Here is a 23,819-nt window from a genome sequence, read left to right on the forward strand (position 1 = left end):
TCCTCAAAATGTCTGTGGAGGATGTGCTGGGCACAATAAGAGAGAGATTGGGAAGGACTGCGGAGGCGATGTGGGAAGTGGAGAGCAGCTGAAGGGGGTGGAGAAGACCTTGTCGCGACACAGCAGCCAAATAGCTGAGCTGGAAGCTGAGATGCTGCTTGTGGAGGAGACGAATAAGGGCCTCAGGGCGAAGGTCGAGGACCTGGAGAACAGGTCGAGAAGGCATAACCTCAGGATCGCCGGGTTGTCGGAGAGGGCGGAGGGCCCAAGGCTGACCCAGTACCTCGTCCAGATGTTTGCAAAGTTGATGGGGGGGGGGACAGCAGCATTCAGAATTATCAAGAGATCGGGACAGAGCTTGCAAGGAAGCATACAGCCTTTAATAAAGTGAAGTTTGTGTTTGATAAAGTTTCCCATGGCAGGTTGATGGAAAAAGTGAAGTCGCATGGGGTTCAGGGTGCACTAGCTAGATGGATAAAGAACTGGCTGGGCAACAGGAGACAGAGAGTAGTGGTGGAAGGGTGTGTCTCAAAACGGAGAAAGGTGACTAGTGGTGTTCCACAGGGATCCGTGCTCGGACCACTGTTGTTTGTGATATACATAAATGATCTGGAGGAAGGTATAGGTGGTCTGATGAGCAAGTTTGCAGATGATACTAAGATTGGTGGAGTTGCAGATAGTGAGGGGGACTGTCAGAGAATACAGCAAAATATAGATAGATTGGAGAGTTGGGAAGAGGAATGGCAGATGGAGTTCAATCCAGGCAAATGCGAGGTGATGCATTTTGTAAGATCTAATTCAAGAGCGGACTATACGGTCAATGGAAGTGTGAATGCGTCTCTAATTCACTTGTCTCTCAGTCCGGAAGAAAGTACTCTCGAACACGTTCGTACTTCAGAATATTCTTTATTGCGATCGGGGCAGCCCTCTAGGTATTCCAAAGAACCACCTCGGAGAGTGCCAAAGTATTACTCAAAACATCCTTTCTTTATATGTATTATTAGGGGGCTGTCCCTTACATTCACTTGAGCTTGCCCCATTACAAAGCATAACTTGTTTTTGCCATAGATCCAATACATGATTAACTTGTTATTGCCATAATTTCGATACATGATTTTACAGACTTTGAGGTTATCTATTGGCACATGAGTATATAGTAGTTTTAGCATAAATAGCAGGTGTTTAGCCACAGTAGCAGCGGCACCCACATTTCATATTCCGTCATCCAGCCATCTTCCTTGTTTCTCAAGGCTATTCGGCTTACAGTCATGAGTCGGCTCACGAGTTCAATAACAACTCCCATATTTGTAATTTTCCACTAATGTGTCCCATTAATTCTGGCTTGTTCTAGCTATTAACCCTTGCTTCACATTCTCATTCCCCCCTTTGATCATTCCATGATCACACAGCCCTCAGGGACTTATCCTTGAGAGTCTGAGGAATTCCTCCGGGAAATCATCCTTTGGTCCAATGTCCTCATACACATTTCCGGCATCTACTAAGTCCTGCTTGTCTAACTGGGAAAGCCGCAGCAGCATCTGTGGCATCACAGAGGCGCCTAAACGATTACAAAAGCATTTAACACAGGTTGCAATGATACATAGCAAAATGAAAATAACGATAAAGATAATAAATCCATGAAACAGATAGGTGGTCCAGGAACTACACCACAGCCATCCCCGGAGTCTCTTTATCCCGTAGGTCATGAACAAAAACGAGTTAGCAGTCACATGGTGCATTTCCCGCTTCCTCCTGGTAGGCGGGTGAGTATGAATAGTCTTACATTCAGGAACTCGTGGCTTGCCTTTCCTCGTACACCGGTAGTCCCACCGGCAAGCATAGCGATCGCAGGTCAGGGATCCGCGGGTAGTCAGGAACCGAGGCTTCTGCTCGTCTTGATGAATGATGGCGGTGCAGGTATCTACCGGGGTCGCCGTCCACAAGGTCTCATCTGTGGTGCTGTTGGCACAGCTAAAGGTGTCCTCACGCCAAAGGTGCAGAATTCGTCCGCCGGGTCTACATCGCTAGTGAATGTAAACTGGATGGCGCTGGCGAGGATCACTAGTAAAAAGAGCAGCTTCATCGTGGGGTCCTGCTCCTAGTCCGAGTAAGGTCGTATGTACCTAAAACTTAAAACGAGAGTTAATAATCACGAAAACTTCACTAGCTTACTTTGGTGGGTGTGAATCCACGCATTGCGTCCTTCAACTTTGACTGCCGTGGGGGTGGTTAGGAGAACTTGAAATGGTCCCTCCCAACGCAGTTCCAACCCCTTCCGTGTCCAATTGCGGATCATCACGTGATCTCCTGGTTGCACAATATCGGAGCTAGCTAAGGGTGGCACTTCCTCTTGCGTGGCACGTACTCGCAAGTGGAGACTCTTTAAGACTTTAGTGAAGGCTATTATATAATTAGCCATTTCTGTAGTCATGTGGTGGAACTGAATGTTTCGGGATGTATGACAGTCCCAGGGGGTGCAAAGGGGTCTTCCGTACAAGATTTCAGCGGGGCTCAATCGAGTCTTTCCTGCTGGGGTGGCTCTTATTTGCAAGAGTGCAATAGGTAATAGTTTGAGCCAAGTGGCTCCGGTCTCTGCTTGTAGCTTAGCAAGTTTGGTTTTCAGAGTCTGGTTAGCTCTTTCCACTATCCCAGCTGCCTGGGGTCTGTAGGCGCAGTGTAACTGCTGTTTAATTCCCAGTTGAGTGCAGAATTTTTTATTAATCTGTCCCACAAAGTGAGGTCCATTATCAGAGCTTAAACGATAGGGAATTCCAAATCTTGGTACAATTTCACGCATAAGAACTTTTACTACAGTTGAAGCCTTATTATCTACAGTTGGATAGGCCTCTATCCATTTACTAAACACATCAACAATCACTAATACATGCTTATAACACTGGCATCTTTCCAACTCAATGTAGTCCAGTTGCAGGGTCTCAAAGGGACCCTTGGGTAATGGTGTTTTCCCCTGCTCGCAGGGGACAGCCTTCCCAGGGTTATACTGCTGACATATCAAGCAGCGATTGCTAATTCGTTGGGCTATCTCCTGCAGTCTGGGATGCCACCAGGTTTTTAACAATATATCACCTGTAGCGCGAGCACCACAGTGAGTTGCAAAGTGTACACATTCGGCCACCCAGGCTGCCAAAGCATCGGGCATACATGTCTGACCTGCTGGGGTGACCCACAGCTTATTTTCTTTATCACATGTACATCCTAATTCTTCCCATAACTTTTTATCGCTAGCAGGAGCGTCCTCCTGTAGCTGGATTACGTCAGTAATGGTCGGCATAGGTTTTTCAGAGGGGGACTTGTCTTTTGAGCTTTTAGTCTGGCTCATCATTTTAGGCACCACCATTTCCTTTGAATGGGAGGCTTCTTTTGCTTGGTGGTCTGCCTGCCTATTTCCTTCATCTACTGGAGTTTTTCCTTTCGTATGGGCAGAACACTTTATCACTGCTACCTTTTCTGGGAGCATAAGAGCTTGGAGTAACTGGGTTACTAGCTGCTGATGGGAAATTGGGGTGCCAGCGGATGTTAAGAATCCTCTGTTCTTCCATAATTGTCCAAAATCATGTATGACTCCAAAGGCATATCTGGAGTCTGTATAAATATTTACTTTTTTGCCTGCTCCTAGTGCACATACGCGTATTAGTACGAACAATTCTGCTTGCTGGGCCGAGAATGGAGTTTCAAATGCTGCTGATTCTACTGTCTCCCCACCCTAGTTGACTATAGAATATCCTGATAACTGCTCCCCCCTTTCACCGATGGAAGCACTCCCATCTGTGAACATGGTCAGGTCTGGGTCGTTAAGAGGGTGAAAATTCAAAACTTAAGATTTGTAAGTTCCAATTAAAATGCATCTTCAGGTGTGTAGACTGTTCATTACTTTATCAGAATTACAAGGCCAGAGCTCACAAGCAAACCAGCATGGGAGTGTCAAGACATCTTCTGGATTACACACAAAAGCTTGTTGAGGGGTTAATTTTCTTGCAGAGACAAAAAGGGGCGTATAGTGGGTGGATAAATTGGAATGATGCCATTCGCATCTCTCAACGTTTTTTTATATTTTTCACTCAAATGGACTGGGAGTAAAAGTTGGAGTGCTGCCAAATTCCCGTTATCAAGTCTTTCAGCAAACACAATATGTTATTGAAACTCTGAGTGAACCAATTTTGCGTGGTACTTTCCCAGACGAACATGGTCATGGACATATTTCATCTACCCATCTGTTGTTTATACTTAATTCTGCAATCTCATAATTAAAACATCTGCGTTGTGAGACAGGTTAGTTTCACCCTACTGATGATTATTTGTGTCAGGGAAGTTTTAACCCTGAACTAATGAAACACCGGCTTGATCATATTTGTCATATGTATTTCAACTATCCTAACCTCCACTGAACACCATAAAACTAATATTTTCTTATTCTTACATACGTGATTTTGCACCCTGATTAAAATTCCCTGTGTATCAAAATTACCCTGGAAATGCCAATGGTAGCCTTTGAAAAAAAAGAATTGTTAACTGTACTCAAACTATAATCTTTAAAGGCAATGCGTAGACAATTTGAAGCTTTCAAATAATCACAGCTCGTAACAAAACTTTTAAAAGTCAAGGTCTGAAGTCAAAGTCTGAATACAGAGACAGTGAATAGTTCAGAACAAAGTTTAGATGCCTAAAACTCCCTCTCTATAGATGCCTAAAACTCCCTCTCTCTCTCTCTCTGTCTATCTCTCTACGTAACTCTGTCTGTCTCTGGAACTCTTGTCGCTCTTTCTCTTTATCTAACTACCCCTCCCCGTCTCTGTCTCTCCCTGACTCGCTCTCTTTCGCTCTCTCAACTTTCGTTGTCTCTATCAGTCCCTCTCTTTGTCTTTGGCTCTCTCTCTCTCTAACCCTCTCACTCTCTCTAAAATGGAGCTCAATTAAAATACTGAACAAAATGTTTCATTCTCCTTCGAAACCTTTATCTGTGTCATTCCATTTAAGTCAATTTCCACTGATTAATTTTAGAGGCATTAGCTATTCTTAGAGACGTATATGTCTTTGTGCAGATGACCTGCTTGCTGAAATGGTTAAATTTTTGTACAGAATCGAAAGTGGTGGAGAACTTGGCATGATGCCATCTCCATCCGCTATGTGACCTCAGACATTATCCATCCTTTCTTTCCAATTTCAATGTTTGTTATTTAACCGGTTTTTGGAAAGAGACATTACTGGATGTTTATTTTTCTTTTATTTCAAATGAGTTGAATTACTGCCGAATTTATCTGGACGGCTTGAAACGATCTGAAGTTATTCTCGACATGTATTCATTCTTAAGTTTCTAACCGTAATCTTGTATTGATTTTCCTCCCCATTTTTTGTTTTGGGAGGGGAGGATTAGTCATCCTCAGATATTCCTGAACAAAACAAATTGAGTGTTTTAGCCCCTTTCTGATCTTTTGGACTTCATTTAATTTGATTTTTTTTTCTTCTCCTTGAGACATTCCGGGACAACCATTAGCCGTAATTGTTGGCAGTTTTGTGAGGTCTTTTGCTAGTTTGCCGTTATCTGTACTGCCGTATCTTTACCCACTTTATTGTTATGCTTAAAGGAGTTAGAGCTCAATTCCTTTAAACCAGCCTGTCTTCCAAATGGTGTGAAGGTTTAATTTATGTCATTTGTGCTTCTAACTTTATTTGTCTTATCTTTACTTCTGTGTCGCTCACCATTTCTCTCTGTTCCACAGAAATCACACCCATCTTTGATCATTGTTTTTTTTTAGAGTATTTTGCTCTTCAAAAACCCCCCAAAAATTTTAAACTAACTTTTTTACTAATTTGGCCTTGATACCAGATTTATTGGATGTTACCTCACCGTCTGTCCACCTTGCCGAGTGACTCTAATTTTTGGCGGTCAAAGGTTTGACTACTCGCCTTGTCCACCGGCTCGAGCGGCGTCCAGCTCAGCAAAACCTTCCAGACTTACACTAAATGTTAGGGGTGAAAATATTCACACGAAGTCCTGAGTATCAGTAACAAAGCAGTTTATTATGTCAGAATTCTGGGAGATAAGATTTGGGAACTCCGCAGTCCCTGACAACACCTTATCCCTGACAGCACCTTATCCCACTTAAGCTTAAACTCACCTGGATTAATATACAGATTCAAGGCGGATAGCCTAATGACTTGGTTCTTTTCCCATATGCGCATTCCTTTTTTTTTAAGACCTGTTTTAGCTGTTTTAACTATTCCTTTCTCTGTCAATTTTATACCCAATTTTAATGCATTAGTTTTCCCCCCAGTGGCCATTTTTCTTCTAAATTTTTATGCAATTCTCCTGACAATTGTCTCAGTTGCTTGGAATATTCCGGATATTGTTCACACAAGGTTTGAAGCGCGCTTCCACTATCACGTATTACCCATCTCTAACACTATTGGCAGTTAATGATCCTTGCGATTGTTGTTTATTTGGCGAAATGGTCCTGGACCACTTTATTCAATCATGAATTTAAACTGAGTTATCCTGCTCCGTTGCCCAATTCAGGCAGGCTCATCCGTGCCTGCAAGCCTATCTAACTACAAGGTTATAACGTCCTTGTTATATTATTACCTTAGGGTTGATCACGCACCCTTCTAAAGCCTCTTATCGCGGGGGCACTTTTAGACAAAGGCAAGGATCATGATGATGCCGAAACCTCTTCTGTAGCTATAACTCTAGGGGCTACACACCCTCCCTTAAAGCACTAGTCCCTGACTATGCCTAGTGACTATAACTGTAGGGGTCACACTCCCTCCCTTAAACGGGTTCGCCGGACTGACCTGGATTTCGTAGGAACGTCCCTGAGCACTGACAGCGGGGCTGAATCGCGGACGGTACAGCGGAGGGGAATACCAAAGTGGCAAAAGTTTTACTCACAGTGGTGGCCCAATTCCTCCTTCGCTCCCAAACTCGATCAGTCGCTTATGCCGCCAGTCCCAGCGGAGACTCTTTGAAATCCCACCGCTGCCACCAAAATGTGAATGCGTCTCTAATTCACTTGTCTCTCAGTCCGGAAGAAAGTACTCTCGAACACGTTCGTACTTCAGAATATTCTTTATTGCGATCGGGGCAGCCCTCTAGGTATTCCAAAGAACCACCTCAGAGAGTGCCAAAATATTGCTCAAAACAACCTTTCTTTATATGTATTATTAGGGGGCTGTCCCTTACATTCACTTGAGCTTGCCCCCATTACAAAGCATAACTTGTTTTTGCCATAGATCCAATACATGATGAACTTGTTATTGCCATAATTTCGATACATGATTTGACAGACTCTGAAGTTATCTATTGGCACATGAGTATATAGTAGTTTTAGCATAAACAGCAGGTGTTTAGCCACAGTAGCAGCGGCTCCCACATTTCATATTCCGTCATCCAGCCATCTTCCTTGTTTCTCAAGGCTATTCGGCTTACAGTCATGAGTCGGCTCACGAATTCAATAACAAATCCCGTATTTGTAATTTTCCACTAATGTGTCCCATTAATTCTGGCTTGTTCTAGCTATTAACCCTTGCTACACATTCTCAGAAGTATCCTGGGGAAAATTGATGTACAGAGAGATCTGGGAGTTCAGGTCCATTGTATCCTGAAGGTGGCAACGCAGGTCGATAGAGTGGTCAAGAAGGCATACAGCATGCTTGCCTTCATCGGACGGGGTATTGAGTACAAGAGTCGGCAGGTCATGTTATAGTTGTATCGGACTTTGGATAGGCCACATTTGGAATACTGCGTGCAGTTCTGGTCGCCACATTACCAGAAGGATGTGGATGCTTTAGAGAGGGTGCAGAGGATGTTGCCCGGTATGGAGGGTGCTAGCTATGAAGAAAGGTTGAGGAGATTGGGATTGTTTTCATTGGAAAGACGGAGGTTGAAGGGGGACCTGATTGAGGTCTCCAAAATTATGAGAGGTATGGACAGGGTGGATAGCAACAAACTTTTTCCAAGAGTGGGGGTGTCAATTACAAGGGGTCACGATTTCAAGGAGAGAGAGGGAAAGTTTAAGGGAGATCATAGAATTTACAGTGCAGGAGGCCATTTGACCCATCGAGTCTGCACCGGCTCCTGGAAAGAGCACCCTACCCAAGGTTAACACCTCCACCCTATCCCCATAACCCAGTAACCCCACCCAACACTAAAGGCAATTTTGGACACTAAGGGCAATTTATCATGTCCAATCCACCTAACTTGCACATCTTTGGACTGTGGGAGGAAACCGGAGCACCTGGAGGAAACCCACGCACACACGGGGAGGATGTGCAGACTCTGCACAGACAGTGACCCAAGCCGGAATCGAACCTGGGACCCTGGAGCTGTGAAGCGATTGTGCTATCCACAATGCTCCCGTGCTACTTATGTATGTGCGTGGAAAGTTTTTACGCAGAGGGTGGTGGGTGCCTGGAACGCTTTGCCAGCGGAGGTGGTAGAGGCGGGCACGATAGCATCATTTAAGATGCATCCAGACAGATATATGAACGGGCAGGGAACAGAGGGAAGTAGATCCTTGAAAAATGGGCGACCGGTTTAGATAAAGGATCTGGATCGGCGCAGGCTGGGAGGGCCGAAGGGCCTGTTCCTGTGCTGTAATGTTCTTTGTTCTTTGGTGTTGTACAAGAGCAGAGTAGTACGTGGCAAGATTGAGAGTCATGCACAACTCGTTGGGTTGGGTTGCCAATCTTAATTAATGAAAGGGCCTGGGTTCTGGCAGGAAGGGTCGTGGCAGACCAGGGATGTAGATACGTTATCGTCACTGGGACACTAGAAGGTAAGTTAGTGGTGTTGGTGAATGAGTACGGCCGTACTGGGACAATGTAACATTCATGAGGAGATTGTTGACCGCAATACCAGACTTGGGTACACATCAGTTGATATTGTGGGGAGACTTGAATTGTGTCTTGAATCGGAAACTAGACTAGCCTAAGCCGAAGTCGTTGGCCCCTTCGGAAGTAGCAACGGTGCTGTTGCCATTTATGGAGGAGATAGGGTGGGGTGGATCCTTGGCGGTTTATGTATTCTTGGGGGTAAGGAATTCTCTTTTTTTTTTCTTCCCAGTACATAAGGTACATTTGAAGGATGATTTTTTTTTAGATGAGAAAATTCTCTTCTGCCTGGTGTGAGGAAAGCTGAATACTCTGCAATAGTCATCTCAGACCATGCTCCACATCTGCGAGATTTTGTATTAGAAATAGGTCTGGTTCAGTGTCCAACATGGAGGTGTATGTGGGGTTATTGACAGACTTTGGGTTCTGTGACGGATATCGAGGGAAATAGACAAGTATGTGGGGTTTAATGGGAATGGGTCGGTCTCACCCTCAGTTCTGTGGGAGGCCGTGATTAGAGGAGAGATAGGAGAGATAATTTCGCGCAAAACGCATATGGATAGAGAGGCAAGGGAGGAACGTCAAAAGTTGGTAGATGATATCTGGACGTAGACCAAAGATCAGATAGGTTTTGTTAAAGGCGTCTAATGTGTGGTGATTGCTAAATGTGCTACCCTGTCTGAGGGGTCGAATCCAGAGGTAACCTGATTAGATGCCGAGAAGGCATTCACTAGAGTACAATGGGGGTATCTTTTTGCAGTCTTGAGAAGTTTGTGTCTTGGATACAACTGTTGTATAAGGCCTCAACAGCTAGTGTCCACACCAATGGAGTTTGGGGTATTTCCAATTAAATAGGGGAATGAGGCAGGGGTGCCCTATGTCCCCCCTCTTATTTGTACTAGCAATAGAGCCTCTGGCCATCGCCTGGAGGGCTTCAGGGAAGTTGAGGGGGATAGCAAAAGTAGGGGTGGAGCATAGGATGCCCCTATATGCTGATGATCTCTTATTTTATATGACAGATCCGATCCCCACCATGGGCAATATAACGGAGCTGCTCAGGCACTTTGGCTCTTTTTCAGGGTACAAGCTAAACTTGGAAAGACGGAGTACTTTCCAGCTAATCCCCGAAGAGGGGAATTAATCTAGGGGTGCTACTTTTCTTTTTTTTTAAATATAATTTTTATTGGAATTTTTTACAGAAAATATAAAACATAACGACAAACAATGAAATGCAACAAAATAACCCATAATAACCGTACCACCCCCAGACCGAATCGACGCATGTATCCCATCCCCCACCCCCCCAACCCCAATGAACAACAAAAGGACTTCAAAATAAATTTAAATAAAATAAATAAACATAGTCATCGTCCGCCCCCCCCCACCCCCCCCCCCCCCCCCCCCCCCCCCCCCCCCCCGGGTTGCTGCTGCTACTGTCCCCGTACCCTATCGTTGAGCCAGAAAGTCGAGAAAAGGTTGCCACCGCCTAAAGAACCCTTGTACCGACCCTCTCAGGGTGAATTTGACCTTCTCTAGCTTAATAAAACCCGCCATGTCATTGATCCAGGTCTCCACGCTTGGGGGCCTCGCATCCTTCCATTGTAGCAAGATCCTTCGCCGGGCAACTAGGGACGCAAAGGCCAGCACACCGGCCTCTTTCACCTCCTGCACACCCGGCTCCACCCCAACCCCAAAAATCGCGAGTCCCCATCCTGGCTTAACCCTGGATCCCACCACCCTCGACACTGTCCTCGCCACCCCCTTCCAGAACTCTTCCAGCGCCGGGCATGCCCAGAACATATGGGCATGGTTCGCTGGACTCCCCGAGCACCTGACACACCTGTCTTCACCCCCAAAGAACCTACTCATCCTTGTCCCAGTCATGTGGGCCCGGTGCAGCACCTTGAATTGGATGAGGCTAAGCCGCGCACACGAGGAGGAAGAATTAACCCTCTCCAGGGCATCAGCCCATGTCCCGTCTTCGATCTGTTCCCCCAGTTCCCCCTCCCACTTAGCTTTCAGCTCCTCTACTGACGCCTCCTCCGGGGTGCTACTTTTCATATGGATGCCTCCGGTTTTAGGAATCTGAGGGTTCAAGTAGCCTGGGATTGGGCCCGTCTCTGTAAACTGAACTATATGAGCTTGGTAGGCAGGGTCAGGATCGATCTGCAAAGGTGGGATAATCTTCCCCTGTCCTTGACAGGCACGGTTCAGAGTCAGTCTAGATCAGGGCCGGGCAAACTTTTCCGTGCAAGGGCCACATTCAGAAATTCACAATTTTAAAGGGCCGCATAGTATATTAAGTAAAATAATTACTTCACCCGGTTATGATTCTGGGCGCCTCATATAGAACATAGAACAGTACAACACAGAACAGGCCCTTCGGCCCTCGATGTTGTGCCGAGCAATGATCACCCTACTCAAGTCAACGTATCCACCCTATACCAGTAAGTAACCCAACAGGGGCCTCACGGTAGCATGGTGGTTAGCATCAATGCCTCACAGCTTCAGGGTCCCAGGTTCGATTCCCGGCTGGGTCACTGTCTGTGTGGAGTCTGCACGTCCTCCCTGTGTGTGCGTGGGTTTCCTCCGGGTGCTCCGGTTTCCTCCCACAGTCCAAAGATGTGCGGGTTAGGTGGATTGGCCATGCTAAATTGCCCGTAGTGTAAGGTTAATGGGGGGATTGTTGGGTTACGGGTATATGGGTTTAAAGTAGGGTGATCATTGTTCGGCACAACATTGAGGGCCGAAGGGCCTGTACTGTACTGTTCTATGTAAAGAGTTTCCACTCAATGTTTGGGAAGTTGAAGTCGCCCATGTGACTTCTGCACCTTTCATGGGGCCTCACGGTAGCATGGTGGTTAGCATCAATGCTTCACAGCTCCAGGGTCCCAGGTTCGATTCCCGGCTGGGTCACTGTCTGTGTGGAGTCTGCACGTCCTCCCCGTGTGTGCGTGGGTTTCCTCCGGGTGCTCCGGTTTCCTCCCACAGTCCAAAGATGTGCGGGTTAGGTGGATTGGCCATGCTAAATTGCCCGTAGTGTAAAGGTTAATGGGGGGATTGTTGGGTTAGGGGTGTGTGGGTTTAAGTGGGGTGATCATTGCTCGGCACAACATCGAGGGCCGAAGGGCCTGTTCTGTGCTGTACTGTTCTATGTAGCCCCCCCCACCCCCCCCATTAACCGTAAAAAAAAAAAATTCTTTAAAAGAAATTTTTTTTTTTTTTTTAAATGACTTGGTGGGCCGCATAAAGACCTTTGGTGGGCCGCATGCGGCCCGCGGGCCGTAGTTTGCCCACCCCTGGTCTAGATGAACATTTTGCCAAGATTTTGTTTTTGTTCCAGTGTTTGCCAATCTTTCTCCCTAAATCCGTTTGGTGGGGAGTCGAAAAGTTGATTAAATCCGTTTTGTGGGGAGTCAAAAAGTTGATTATGTCCTTTATATGGGCGGGCAAGACCACGAGGATTCGAAGGACAGTCCTTCAAAGGGATAGATAGTCAGGGTGCCTGGCGTTGCCGAAGCTGATATTTTATTACTGGGCAGCGAATGCTGAGTCGGTGTTGGGTTGGTGTAGTGAGCCCGGAGCTATGTTCGTGCAGATGGAATCGAAGTCATGAAGAGAGTCTGGTCTGAAGGCATTTGCGACGGCCTTGCTCCCGTTCTCACCGGCAAAGTATTCTGCAGTTCCAGTGGTTGTTTCCACTTTGAAGATATGGAGACAATTTCAACAGCATTTTAAATTGGGGTCAGTATCGAAGCTGGCTCTGATTTGTGCGAATCATCTGTTCAAATCTGCGAGATTGGATGCAACTTTCGGGAAGCATGTTGGGAAGGGTTTGGAAAGAATTTGTGATCTGTTCCTGGAGGGATGGTTTGCCAGTTTAGTGGAACTGTCGGAGAATTGTGGTCTCTCTCAACCTGACATATTCAGATATTTACAAGTTCGCAACTTTGAGAAACTGATAATCCTGACATTCACCATGGTGCTACCAACCTTTCTAATGAAGAGGGTTCTTTCACTCATAGTGTCGGAGGAAGGGGGCACCTCCTGGTATTTATGGACAGATTATGTTGGAGGATTCAGTGTCGGTGGAGGGGGAGAAGGCCAGATGGGAGGAGGAAATCGGGCCCATTTTAGATGACGAGGTGTGGAGCGAGGCCCTGCGGACTCCATGGCTTGGTTTAATCCAACTCCCAGGAGTTTATAGGGCACACCTAACTAGATCCAGAATGAGTCATTTTTTACAGGGGTGGAAGAATCATTGAATCATAGAATTTACAGTGCAGAAGGAGGCCACTTGGCCCATCAAGTCTGCACCGGCTCTTGGAAAGAGCACTCTACCCAAGCCCACACCTCCACCCTATCCCCATAACCCAGTAACCCCACCCAACTCTAAGGGCAATTTTGGACTCTAAGGGCAATTTAGCATGGCCGATCCACCTAACTTGCACATCTTTGGATTGTGGGAGGAAACCGGAGCACCCGGAGGAAACCCACGCACACACGGGAAAAATGTGCGGACTCCACACAGACAGTGACTCAAGCCGGGAATCGAACCTGGGACCCTGGAGCTGTGAAGCAATTGTGCTAACCACTATGCTACTTTACTGCCCATAAGATAAGTGCAACACTATTCAGGGAGTCTGGCCAAACATGTGCCCATGTTCCGGCCTTGCCCTAAGCATGCGGGTTTTTGGGCTCCTTTAGCACCATGTCGACGATTCTGAAAATTGAACTGAAGTCCTGTCCTTTCGTGGCCATATTTGGGGTGTCCGACTCACTGCATTCGGGCACCGGAGCCGATGTCCTGGCCTTCGCCTCGCTGATTGCTCGGAAGTGAGTATTGCTGGAGTGGAAGTCTGCTTCTCCGCCCAGTGCCTCAGTGTGGCTAGGAGATCTGATCGAGTTCCTTTACTTTGAGAAAGACAAGTACATTGTGAGTGGAGCAACTGAGGTGTATTACCAGAGATAGCAGCTGTTTATTGTGTATTTCCAGGAGCTCGACACCGTTAGTTGCTGAGGGGGGGGACATGTTGAAGTTTTATGATGGGTTAGATAATGTTTTTGGGGTTAAAAGTATCTATTATTGTTTTTGTTCTGTTTTGTTTTGAATTTTGTATTATGTATAAAATGGAAAAAAATTGAATAAAAATAATATTGAACAAAAAAACGTTATGTTGAGCAGGAGATGTTTAGGAGAAGCATCTTAGTTGTTTACGGGTGGCACGGTAGTGCTGCCACACAGCGCCGAGGGCCCAGGTTCGATCCCAGCTCTTGGACACTGTCCGTGTGGAGTTTGCACATTCTCCTCATGTCTGCGTGGGTCTCACCCCCACAACCCAAAGATGTGCAGGGTAGGTGGATTGGCCATGCTAAATTGCCCCTTAATTGGCAACAGTTTTTTAAAAAAAAATCTTTGTTGTTTACACTTTTCAAAGAAAACAGTAAAAATTGTAACAACTGTAAAATAATAGAGATGATTTTTACCTGTACCTAGCTGATCCCTGGGCACAATGAATATTGGAAAATTGGGCATCTCCTTTAAAGATGTGTGCTTATCAATTTTCCAATATTTGCTTCACTGAGGTGATTGCTCCTAGGAACAGGCACAGGAAAATAGCCGCTAATGTTTGTAATGAATACAGTTCATTTATTGTTTAGCATGAAATAGGTTTGTCTGTTAGTTGGCTATCTGACTCGGTTACCTCCATCCTTCGAATCCTACCTGAGTGAAGGTTCTGCAGCTCCCAAATTCTGGTTTGTTCCTTGTGAATTATGTGTGCACATATATATGAATACAGCTACTTTCACATACCACCTGATATTTTCCTCCTCTTTGGGAGACTCCATTCCCTGAATCCACTATCTCCCATTTAAGACGTTTAACCACTGCATTGACTGCAGGGTGGCCATCTCCATGAAATAAAGCCATCCACCCTTTTTGCAGCTTGATGTCAAAGTCTCAATCATCAAAAGGAAGTGTTTTCATCCTCATCTCCAGTATTCTTGCCAGAAAAGATTTAGTTCAGGCAAACTAGAAAAATGCTCCTTTTTTAAAATAAATTTAAGAGGGCCAAATTATTTTTTTTTCCAATTAAGGGCGAATTTAGCCTGGTCAGTCCACACCAACACTGCACATCTTTGGATTGTGGGGTGTGATCCACACAAACACTGGGAGATTGTGCAAACACCAAACGGACAGACACGTGGGGCCGGGATCAAACCCGGCTCCTCAGCGCTTTGAGGCAGCAGTGCTAACCACTGCACCACCGTGCTACCTAAAATACTCCTATTTAATAGAAAACAGCAGCCTTTAGTAACAACAGCCTTGCTGAATTTCCCACCCAAACATCCTACTAGCCAGGACATTTGTGTCTGTTTTCCATACACAAGGCCAGCCTTTCAAAATTCAGTGAGGCTAACAACTGACGCAGATCTGTCAATGCCACCGGTGTCAGAAAATTGGGGCTTAAATTTCAATGATATGTTTTGAACTCTACTTAAATGGGCCAGACCCTTCCACCCCGCACCATTATGGAGCATAAATCAGTGTCAGTTCATAGAATCCCCACAGTGTAGAAAGAGACCATTCAGCCCATCAACTCCACACAAACCCTCTGACTAGGCCCACTCCCCCATCCTATCCCTGTAACCCCATAACCCCATCTAACATTTGGACACTGGGGGAAATTTAGCATGACCAATCCACCCAACCTGCACATCTTTGGACTATGGGAGGAAACCAGAGCACCCCGAGGAAACCCACGCAGACACGGCGAGAAAGTGCAAACTCCACACATAGACAGTCATCCGAGGCCAGAATTAAACCTGCGTCCCTGGCGCTGTTTTATTTATTGTTATTCATTACTTTTTCTCTCTTTAATTTTCCAACAGCTTCTGGATTTTAAAGATCAACTGATGAACCATGCCCTTCCCACCAACCTCTTAGCCCATTTGGTCATTACCACAGGACGGCTTTTCCGCAGGTATTGCAAATATCCACACTATGTTGAGGTCAAGTTCAAAGTATGCCACACATGTGTGTCTTGCTCCATCCTCGCACATCCCCTGAAGTTCATCTGCAAACAGCCTTCATCCAACTATGTCTAGGCCAACTCTTCTTTCTACTGCCCTCCACTTTTCCCTCCAGAAGAGATCTCTGTAGCTTTCCTCTTACTTTTTCGCTCTGGTCATACATTAGAAATACAGACATTTTCTTTCCTGGATGTCATATTCTAGAGTTCTTTTGGTTCTTCTGATAATTTCTTTTCATTATTTTGTGGGATGTGGATGTCACTAGTAAAGCTAGCTTTTATTGCCTATCCCTAATTGCCCTTGAACAGGCTTGCTAGACAGGCTTGCTAAGCTATTTCTGAGGACAATTCAGGGTCAACCAAGTTGTTGTGCATCTGGAATCACGTGTAGGCCAGATCAGGTAAGGATGACGGAATGGAGTGGCACGGTGGCATTGTGGTAAGCACTGCTGCATCACAGCGCCAGGGACCCGAGTTTGATTCCAACCTCAGGTGATTGTCTCTGTGGAATTTGCAAGTTCTCCCCGTGTCTGCGTGGGTTTCCTCCGAGTACTCCAGTGTCCTCCCACAGTCCAAATATGTGCAGGTTAGGTGGATTGGCCATGCTAAATTGTCCCTTAGGATGGGGTTACAGGGCCTAGGTAAGGTGGTCTTTCGAAGTATTGGTGCAGACTTCATGGGCCAAATGGCCTCTTTCTGCTCTGTAGTGACTCTATGACAGATTTCCTTCTCTAAAGGACATAAGTGTAACCAGATGGGTTTTTATGACAATCACTGATCGCTTCATGGTCACCATTACTGAGACTAACTTTCAATCCCAGGTTTTTTATTAATTGAACTTAAATTTCACCAGCTGCCATGGTGGGATTTGAACCCAGTACCCAGAACATTAGCCTGGGCCTCTGGATTACTAGTCCAGTGACATTATCGCAGCATTACCTCCTTTATGGTTTGTATATGGAATTTTTAGCATATGTCTTAGCATCCATATTGCAAGCTCTCTATCTTTATTTTTTGTTCAGGTTTCTGAGGCATACATGAAAGTGGGAGGAATGTAGCATATTATTAATTTTTTTCTTGTCACAAGCTTGAGTTTTCTTGTTATTAACACATCCATCATTTTCACAAAATTACTTCTGCTATCTCCATCTTTCTGATTTCGGCAGTGTTCTAAATCAGTGTTCTTCAAACTTTTTTTCTGGGGATCCATTTTTACCAACCGGCCGACCTTCGCGACCCACGCTGGCCGACCTTCGCGACCCACACCGTCCGACCTTCGCGACCCACTATTTTCTCTTACCTTGTTTGCTGCTGACCAAAATGGAGGAAATGGTTTTGGGTCCCTTTGGCCCTCGTACACGCTCCTCCAATGGAACCTGTTGGATGAAGGTAAAGCCTTCCCATGTTGGAAAGTATGGAGTCTCCGTCTGTCCAAAGTTCTGAATTTTTTTCCTGTAAAATTTTAGCAAATAAACCCCCGCTGGAACTTGTAAAAAAATAAAATAAAATGAGTAAAATAAATGAAAAAAATGAATAAATTAAATGGAAAAAAATAAAAATTAAATTAATAAAATAAATGAATAAAAACCACTACAGAACTTGTAAAACAAAAAGCTGCAACCGTTTAAAAAAAAAGTGGCCGCACTGCGCATGCATGCCCGATTTGCGCATGCGCACCGATCATCGTGCGCGCATGCGCAATGTGACCGAATTTTTTTAACATGTTTGCGGAATGCGCATGCACGCTGATCATCGTGCGCAATTCGGGTGGGTTGCAGGCGGGTGTCAGGAGGGTCGCGGATCTATTGTCCGCGGCGCTCCCGAATGCGCAAATCCCCGCGAGTCGCGCCCCCGACTTTGAAGAACGCTGTTCTAAATTGTTGTTCTAAATAGACACACTTGGGCAGCACGGTGGCCAGTGGTTAGAATTGCTGCCTAATGGCGCCGAGGTCCCAGGTTCGTTCCCGGCTCTGGGTCACTGTCCGTGTGGAGTTTGCACATTCTCCCCGTATTTGCGCGAGTTTCGCCCCCACAACCCAAAGATGTGCAGGGTAGGTGGATTGGCCACACTAAATTGCCCCTTAATTGGAAAAAATGAATTGGGAACTCTAAATTTATTTATTTTAAATATTAAAAATAAATAAATAGACACACTTGTTCCAGTGCATCACCATCCATTTTAATGTTCAACATCTTTACAACCCATGTGTTGAGCTCCCCTAAAGATTCAGTGTATAAAAGTACACTGTCTGGCATGGTGCTGAGCTTTTTGTAGCGGGAAAGTTTGAAGCTTAGTTCATGTTCAATACCTGATCTGTACTGAAATAGCTGATCCCAGCTAGGGAAATTTAGGATGCTCTATAATTAACTTGATCACATCTAAGCTAGGAAGGCTAAAAGTTGGCAAGTATTCCTGCTCCTCATCACTAAGCAGAGCATCCTAAAGGAAGGTGCATTTGTATATGAGGATAGGTCAGGCTTGACTATAACATCTCCTACATTCTTACATTGAAATAACTCTCTCAAGTAGAGTCCAAAATGGATGTGAAATAAATGGGCTATCGATCCACTTTGCCTGCCTGAAACGGCTGTTGTTTTACATGTGCCATTTTGAGGTATATTTCCATTGAGAGGATCGGCTTCCAGTGGTATCCATGTTTGTGATTGACAGCAGGGATGAAACTTTTTGCCCATATATCTCAGTGGGACAAGGCCTCATGCAAACCCCCGCCTTCTGCCTCTTCTCTACAGCTGCAAGTCTCTAGGCTGTTATCTGGTGCTCCTGCTCATCCTTTGCTTCCAGCCACAATCACATCCCAATCATTGCAGTCAAAAATCCAAACTAAAGTTTCCAAGAAGCCCCTGGTTAAAATTCCAGTGTAGGTTAAGCCAGATGATATTTTGGAAAGTTTAATACCCAGGATTCCTTTAACACCATTGTACATAACCCCACCTACCTGTGATTTTTGGGTGTATTGTAGACTGATGGGTAGCATACTAAAGTTGTTGAAAGTTGTATTTGAGTATATAAACCAGTTTAAACTTCATTTGCATATATTGAATTGGCACATACCAATTTTAGGTGGCAGCATTAGACACCTGAGATGATGCCTGACTCAAAATTTCACCATTTCTGCATAGAACAAACAAACAAGACTGCAACTCTACTTTCAGAATCAGAGTGCGAGTATTATTTTCTTTAAATAGGTTGACATCCATTAAAATTGTCCTTTACTGTCCTCGCAGATAAAGAATGGCCATATAGGGGCTGGTTTAGTTCACAAGGCTAAATCGCTGGCTTTTAAAGCAGACCAAGCAGGCCAGCAGCACGGTTCGATTCCCGTACCAGCCTCCCCGGACAGGCGCCGGAATGTGGCGACTAGGGGCTTTTCACAGTAACTTCATTGAAGCCTACTCGTGACAATAAGCGATTTCATTTTTCATTTCATTTCATTTTTCATTTCATTTGGGTAAGGTACTTGATGCATCTGACATCTATTGAACTGACTCTAGTTTTTAATGGTATAACTTTTTTGTAATTTGTTTCCTCTTTATTTAACAACTAGCGGATACCTCCCCTCAGTACTAGATTCTTCCATTGAAGATAGGGGAATCAAATTTCTTCAGTTTTGTGCTGGGGGGTACATTTGTGCTTGTGGTACATTTATTTTCCAGATGTAAAGTAGAAGAAAAATATTAGTGACCCATGACACTGAATCTCTTCCATACTTCTACTAAGGATGGAGTAGTGTGATTGTGCCTTTTGCCTTGTATCTCTCCTTATCAGAATTTATACCTTAGGGATGATCAAGAGCTTAATTGGAAGATCTGAGGTGGATCCTGCAAAACGTTTGGAGCACAAACTGGACCAACATAATTAACATTGGAGGCAGAAAGTCAGTGGTAATGACTGCTGCTGTTGCAGAACACAGTTGACTTTCCACCCCTATGCTGATCCAAGCCTCTGTCCAGGTGAAGGACTCTGCCAATAAAATGTCAGACCTATGTAAATGACCTGAACCTGGATTTACAGAGAGGCTCAGACCAGATAATGTGCAGCACGCTTGAGTTCTCTGCCTGATATTTACCAGCGGGCTTTTAAAGGAAAGTGGGTCCAATAAATGTGCTGGACCTATAGGGATTGGCTGTGTGCAGTGGGATGCAGATAACTATTTTATTACTGTCCATGTTCCCTTGATGTGTTGAAAACAGAGTAATCACACTAACTAATTAGGGTGTATTTTAATTGATAGATGGGGCTAGCCGCCTTTTATATACTACCTAGATTTCCTTTACAGTATTTGGTTTTAATTCCTATTGACAACGATGTAAAATGGGTGAGACTGCTACCGCCATTTTTCCACCTGTTCATAAGAGTGAAAATTTACCTCATTCTCTACCAGGATTTCAAAACAATGGAATTATTTTCTTCAATCTTTTCTTTTTCATACAATCAACAGGCTTTTATAACTCAAGCTTCACATCACCTCCTTTTTAATCTTACTCTTTTCAACTTTACCAAAGATCCCTTCACTGTGTCTTGACCCTTCACTTGGGTCATTCAACTAAAATCAGCTGTGTGTGGCAGTGAGGAGACTGCAACTACTTGATGGCCATGTAAATTTTCCCATAAAGTTCATTATAGAGGCGAGTTAGCCAGAAAATGCTAGTTAGTCAATCACGACTGTTACAATCTCCGTGGAGACCAATAACGTTAAAGAAGCAAGCTTCCCAAATGAACACAATGGAAGAAACCAATAGGCAAGATTTCACTTTTTAGATCTTTTACTGTTCCTATCCTTTGTTGTTTTCGGGAAGGAGGAATTATTTCATGAGGCAGCAGGAGTTTGTTCACTTCCTGTTTTAATTTTCCCCATTAATATTCGCCCTTTTGTTTTCTGATGACTCAAGTGTTTCTGACTTGTACATTCCGACCACCGAGTTGATCCGCCTTGTACGTTTCTATGCTGCTCCATGGGAACAGAAGAAAGAAAATCTGGAGTTGTTATATGCAGATCGTGAAAGGTATGGATGCCTGTTATCGGCATAATGAAAAATGTGCCTGTTTGGACTGGTGGATAAAGATATCACAACTGTATGGCACTGTGCAAGTCACACTGAAAGAGAGTAAATGCAGGACTGTAACATGTTTCAGATATACAGGACAGTTTGTCCACCACTCTCAACCATGTGATTTAAAGATGTCTTAAAGACAAAGTTGCAAGCCTTGAACTGCCAGCTCAAAGGCAGAGCAGAACAGGAATCCCATCTGCCTGAAGTTGCACAGATAGGGCCACTGCCCACTTCAAACCGTCAGCTGAATAGCACCATGGCACTCTAAAATGAGGTCCAAAAGATAATACTGGGGTGACACAGTGGCACGGTGGTTAGCACTGCTACCTCACAGCTCCAGGGACCCGGGTTCAATTCTGGTCTCGGTGACTGTGTGGCGTTTGCATCACTTTCTCCTTGTGTCTGCGTGGGTTTCGTCCGGGCGCTCCGGTTTCCTCCCACAGTCCAAAGATATGCAGGTTAGGTGGATTGGCCATGCAAAATTTCCCTTAACGTCCAAAAAAGGGTTATGTGGGGTTACTGGGTTATGGAGATAGGGTGGAGCGTGGGCTTAGGTAGGGTGCTCTTTCAAGGGCCGGTGCAGACTCGATGGGCTGAATGGCCTATTTCTGCATTGTAAATTCTATGATTCAGGTCTGCTCCTGGTGGTGCAAGTAGTTGCTACATACTAAAAGCTTTCTGTTTTACATTTTCAGGAAAAAGCATCAGCTGGGTATAGCAGTGAAGCGACTACAGCTACTTGATGGTCATGTAAGTTGCCTCCATAAAATTCTTTTGAGTTGAGAGCACGTTTGCGAGACAATGCTGGTTAGCCAATCAAAACTATTACAATCATGTGGTGACCAATAATGTGAAAGAAACCATCTTTCAAAAGGACCAAGATGGAAGAAACCAACGGCCAAGATTTGTAACAAGGAATGACAAAATACACCTTAAATAGCTGATAAGTCTCCGATTTACTGGCTGTTTCCCCAGCGGGTATGATACCAGAGCAATCCACAACATCTTTCACAATTCTGGCTTCCTCAAGTAGAGTTAGCTCCTTCCCCGACACAGAATTTGATCATCAAGCTATATTCCATCTGAATTCTGGTTATCAACAAAAAGGTGCACTGTGTCGAACATCCTTCACTCAGTTTACCACAGTCCTGATGGTGTAGCTTCCTCGAGTCACCTTCGTCTGACCACTCAATACCATATCTGGTACACAATATGGTCAGCTGTGGTAAAAATCACCCTGCTTCTCAACGAGTCTGGGCTATTCACCTGGCTTTTTGTTCTGATCACTAGCAGTGAAAAACATGGAAGATCCAAGAGTATATGTGTCTGTTATGAAATTCAATCGCTGAGCTGTTTTTTCCCCCCCAACCAGCTTCCGTTTCCCTACAACAAAAACCACAGGCTTATTTCTCAGAAGACTGATGTCACAGTCACAGGAAATTCAATTAAGAAACCCCTGCTCAGAAACCAGGAACTTAGTTTCTGTTTCAGCTGGGGACTGGCTCAAAAGAAACATGCTTTGAAACTCCAGTCAGTGTAGACTACAGCTAGCAAAAAAATGGTTTTCATCACAAAACTGTGTGTTATTAAGCCCTACAAACCTGAAGAGCGGAGGTTCACTGTTTGCCCTGTGCTGAAAATGGGGATCTCAGATATCTGTATCAAACTTAAAACATGAACTCTGTTTCTCTCTCCACAGATGCTGCCAGACCTGCTGAGTTTTTCCAGCATTTTCTGTTTTCATTTCAGGTTTCCAGCATCTGCAGTATTTTGCTCTCATTTTTAGTTTATCCTTCCCAAAACTGCTATTTACCAGATAGATGAATATAAATTCTCAAGTTTATTCCTAATGACCAAACCCATTAATTTGCCGATTACTCCCAGGTTGTATTTAGCATCTTTTGGTAGTTTTTTAAAGAAGTATTTATTGAAGTTTTTTGTTTATGACAGGCAAATCTGTGAAACATATAATTCAATTACACAGTTGCATCAATCATTACAAAAGTTATAAATACATTATACCATTTTACTCTACTTACCCAAAATGGGATCTAGATTTAGACTTACTTAAAAACATACCAAAAAAAAGGAAAAGTGGCTTATTTACATCATTGTAACCAGCACGTTAAACATATATTCAGAGGTGGCACTTAGTAACCTGAGGTGGCAGATACCCACTGAGTACTGTACCCCAGGGGGAAGCAAAACAGGAGATGGGAATCGCATGGTGGTATGGCAGTGTTGCCGTTTGTGGGCAACATCCTCTGGTGCATTTTCTTTGTTTTTGTAAGTTTAGAGTACCCAATTCATTTTTTCCAATTAAGGGGCAATTTAGTGTGGCCAATCCACCTAGCCTGCACGTTTTTGGGTTGTGGGGGCGAAACACACGCAAACACGGGGAGAATGTGCAAACTCCACATGGACAGTGACCCAGAGCCGGGAACGAACCTGGGACCTTGGCGCCGTGAGGCCGCAGTGCTAACCCACTGTGCCACCGCGCTGCCCGCTGGCGTATTTTCTAGTTTTAGGAACTCTGTTAGGTTGGATAGCCAGTATGAGGCCGTGGATGGCACTGCTGACCTCCATCCAAGCAGGAGTCTCCGCTGGACAATCAGGAAGGCGAAGGCAAGGGCTTCGGCATGTTTTTGAAAACTCGCCACTATTCTTAGAATTCCCCCGATACCAAAAAGGGCCGACATTCTAAATGGTGAACAGGGATTCTCACTCCCTGACTCCAATGCAGGCTTTGGTGGGGGCTATTCAGGTCAAACTATATTTTCAAGTTATTCCCCGGTATAACCCATACCTTCACTGAAGATTTTATCTACTTACCACTTAGTAGCATTGATGTCCTGGGTCCTGCAT

General features: G+C 44.8%; 1 protein-coding gene across 2 annotated transcripts in view; it reads left to right on the forward strand.

Annotated features, from left to right (window-relative positions):
- Positions 1-23,819, forward strand: part of LOC119971703 — a 157,250-nt gene that overhangs the window by 20,390 nt on the left and 113,041 nt on the right. For both annotated transcript variants that reach the window (XM_038807611.1, XM_038807612.1), the window contains exons 4-6: positions 15,742-15,833; positions 20,793-20,906; positions 21,650-21,704. In XM_038807611.1, coding sequence (XP_038663539.1) covers positions 15,742-15,833; positions 20,793-20,906; positions 21,650-21,704 — 261 coding nt within the window. The remainder of the gene's footprint in view (positions 1-15,741; positions 15,834-20,792; positions 20,907-21,649; positions 21,705-23,819) is intronic.

This window comes from Scyliorhinus canicula, chromosome 9 (genome assembly GCF_902713615.1).
Source record: "Scyliorhinus canicula chromosome 9, sScyCan1.1, whole genome shotgun sequence".
NCBI lineage: Eukaryota > Metazoa > Chordata > Chondrichthyes > Carcharhiniformes > Scyliorhinidae > Scyliorhinus > Scyliorhinus canicula.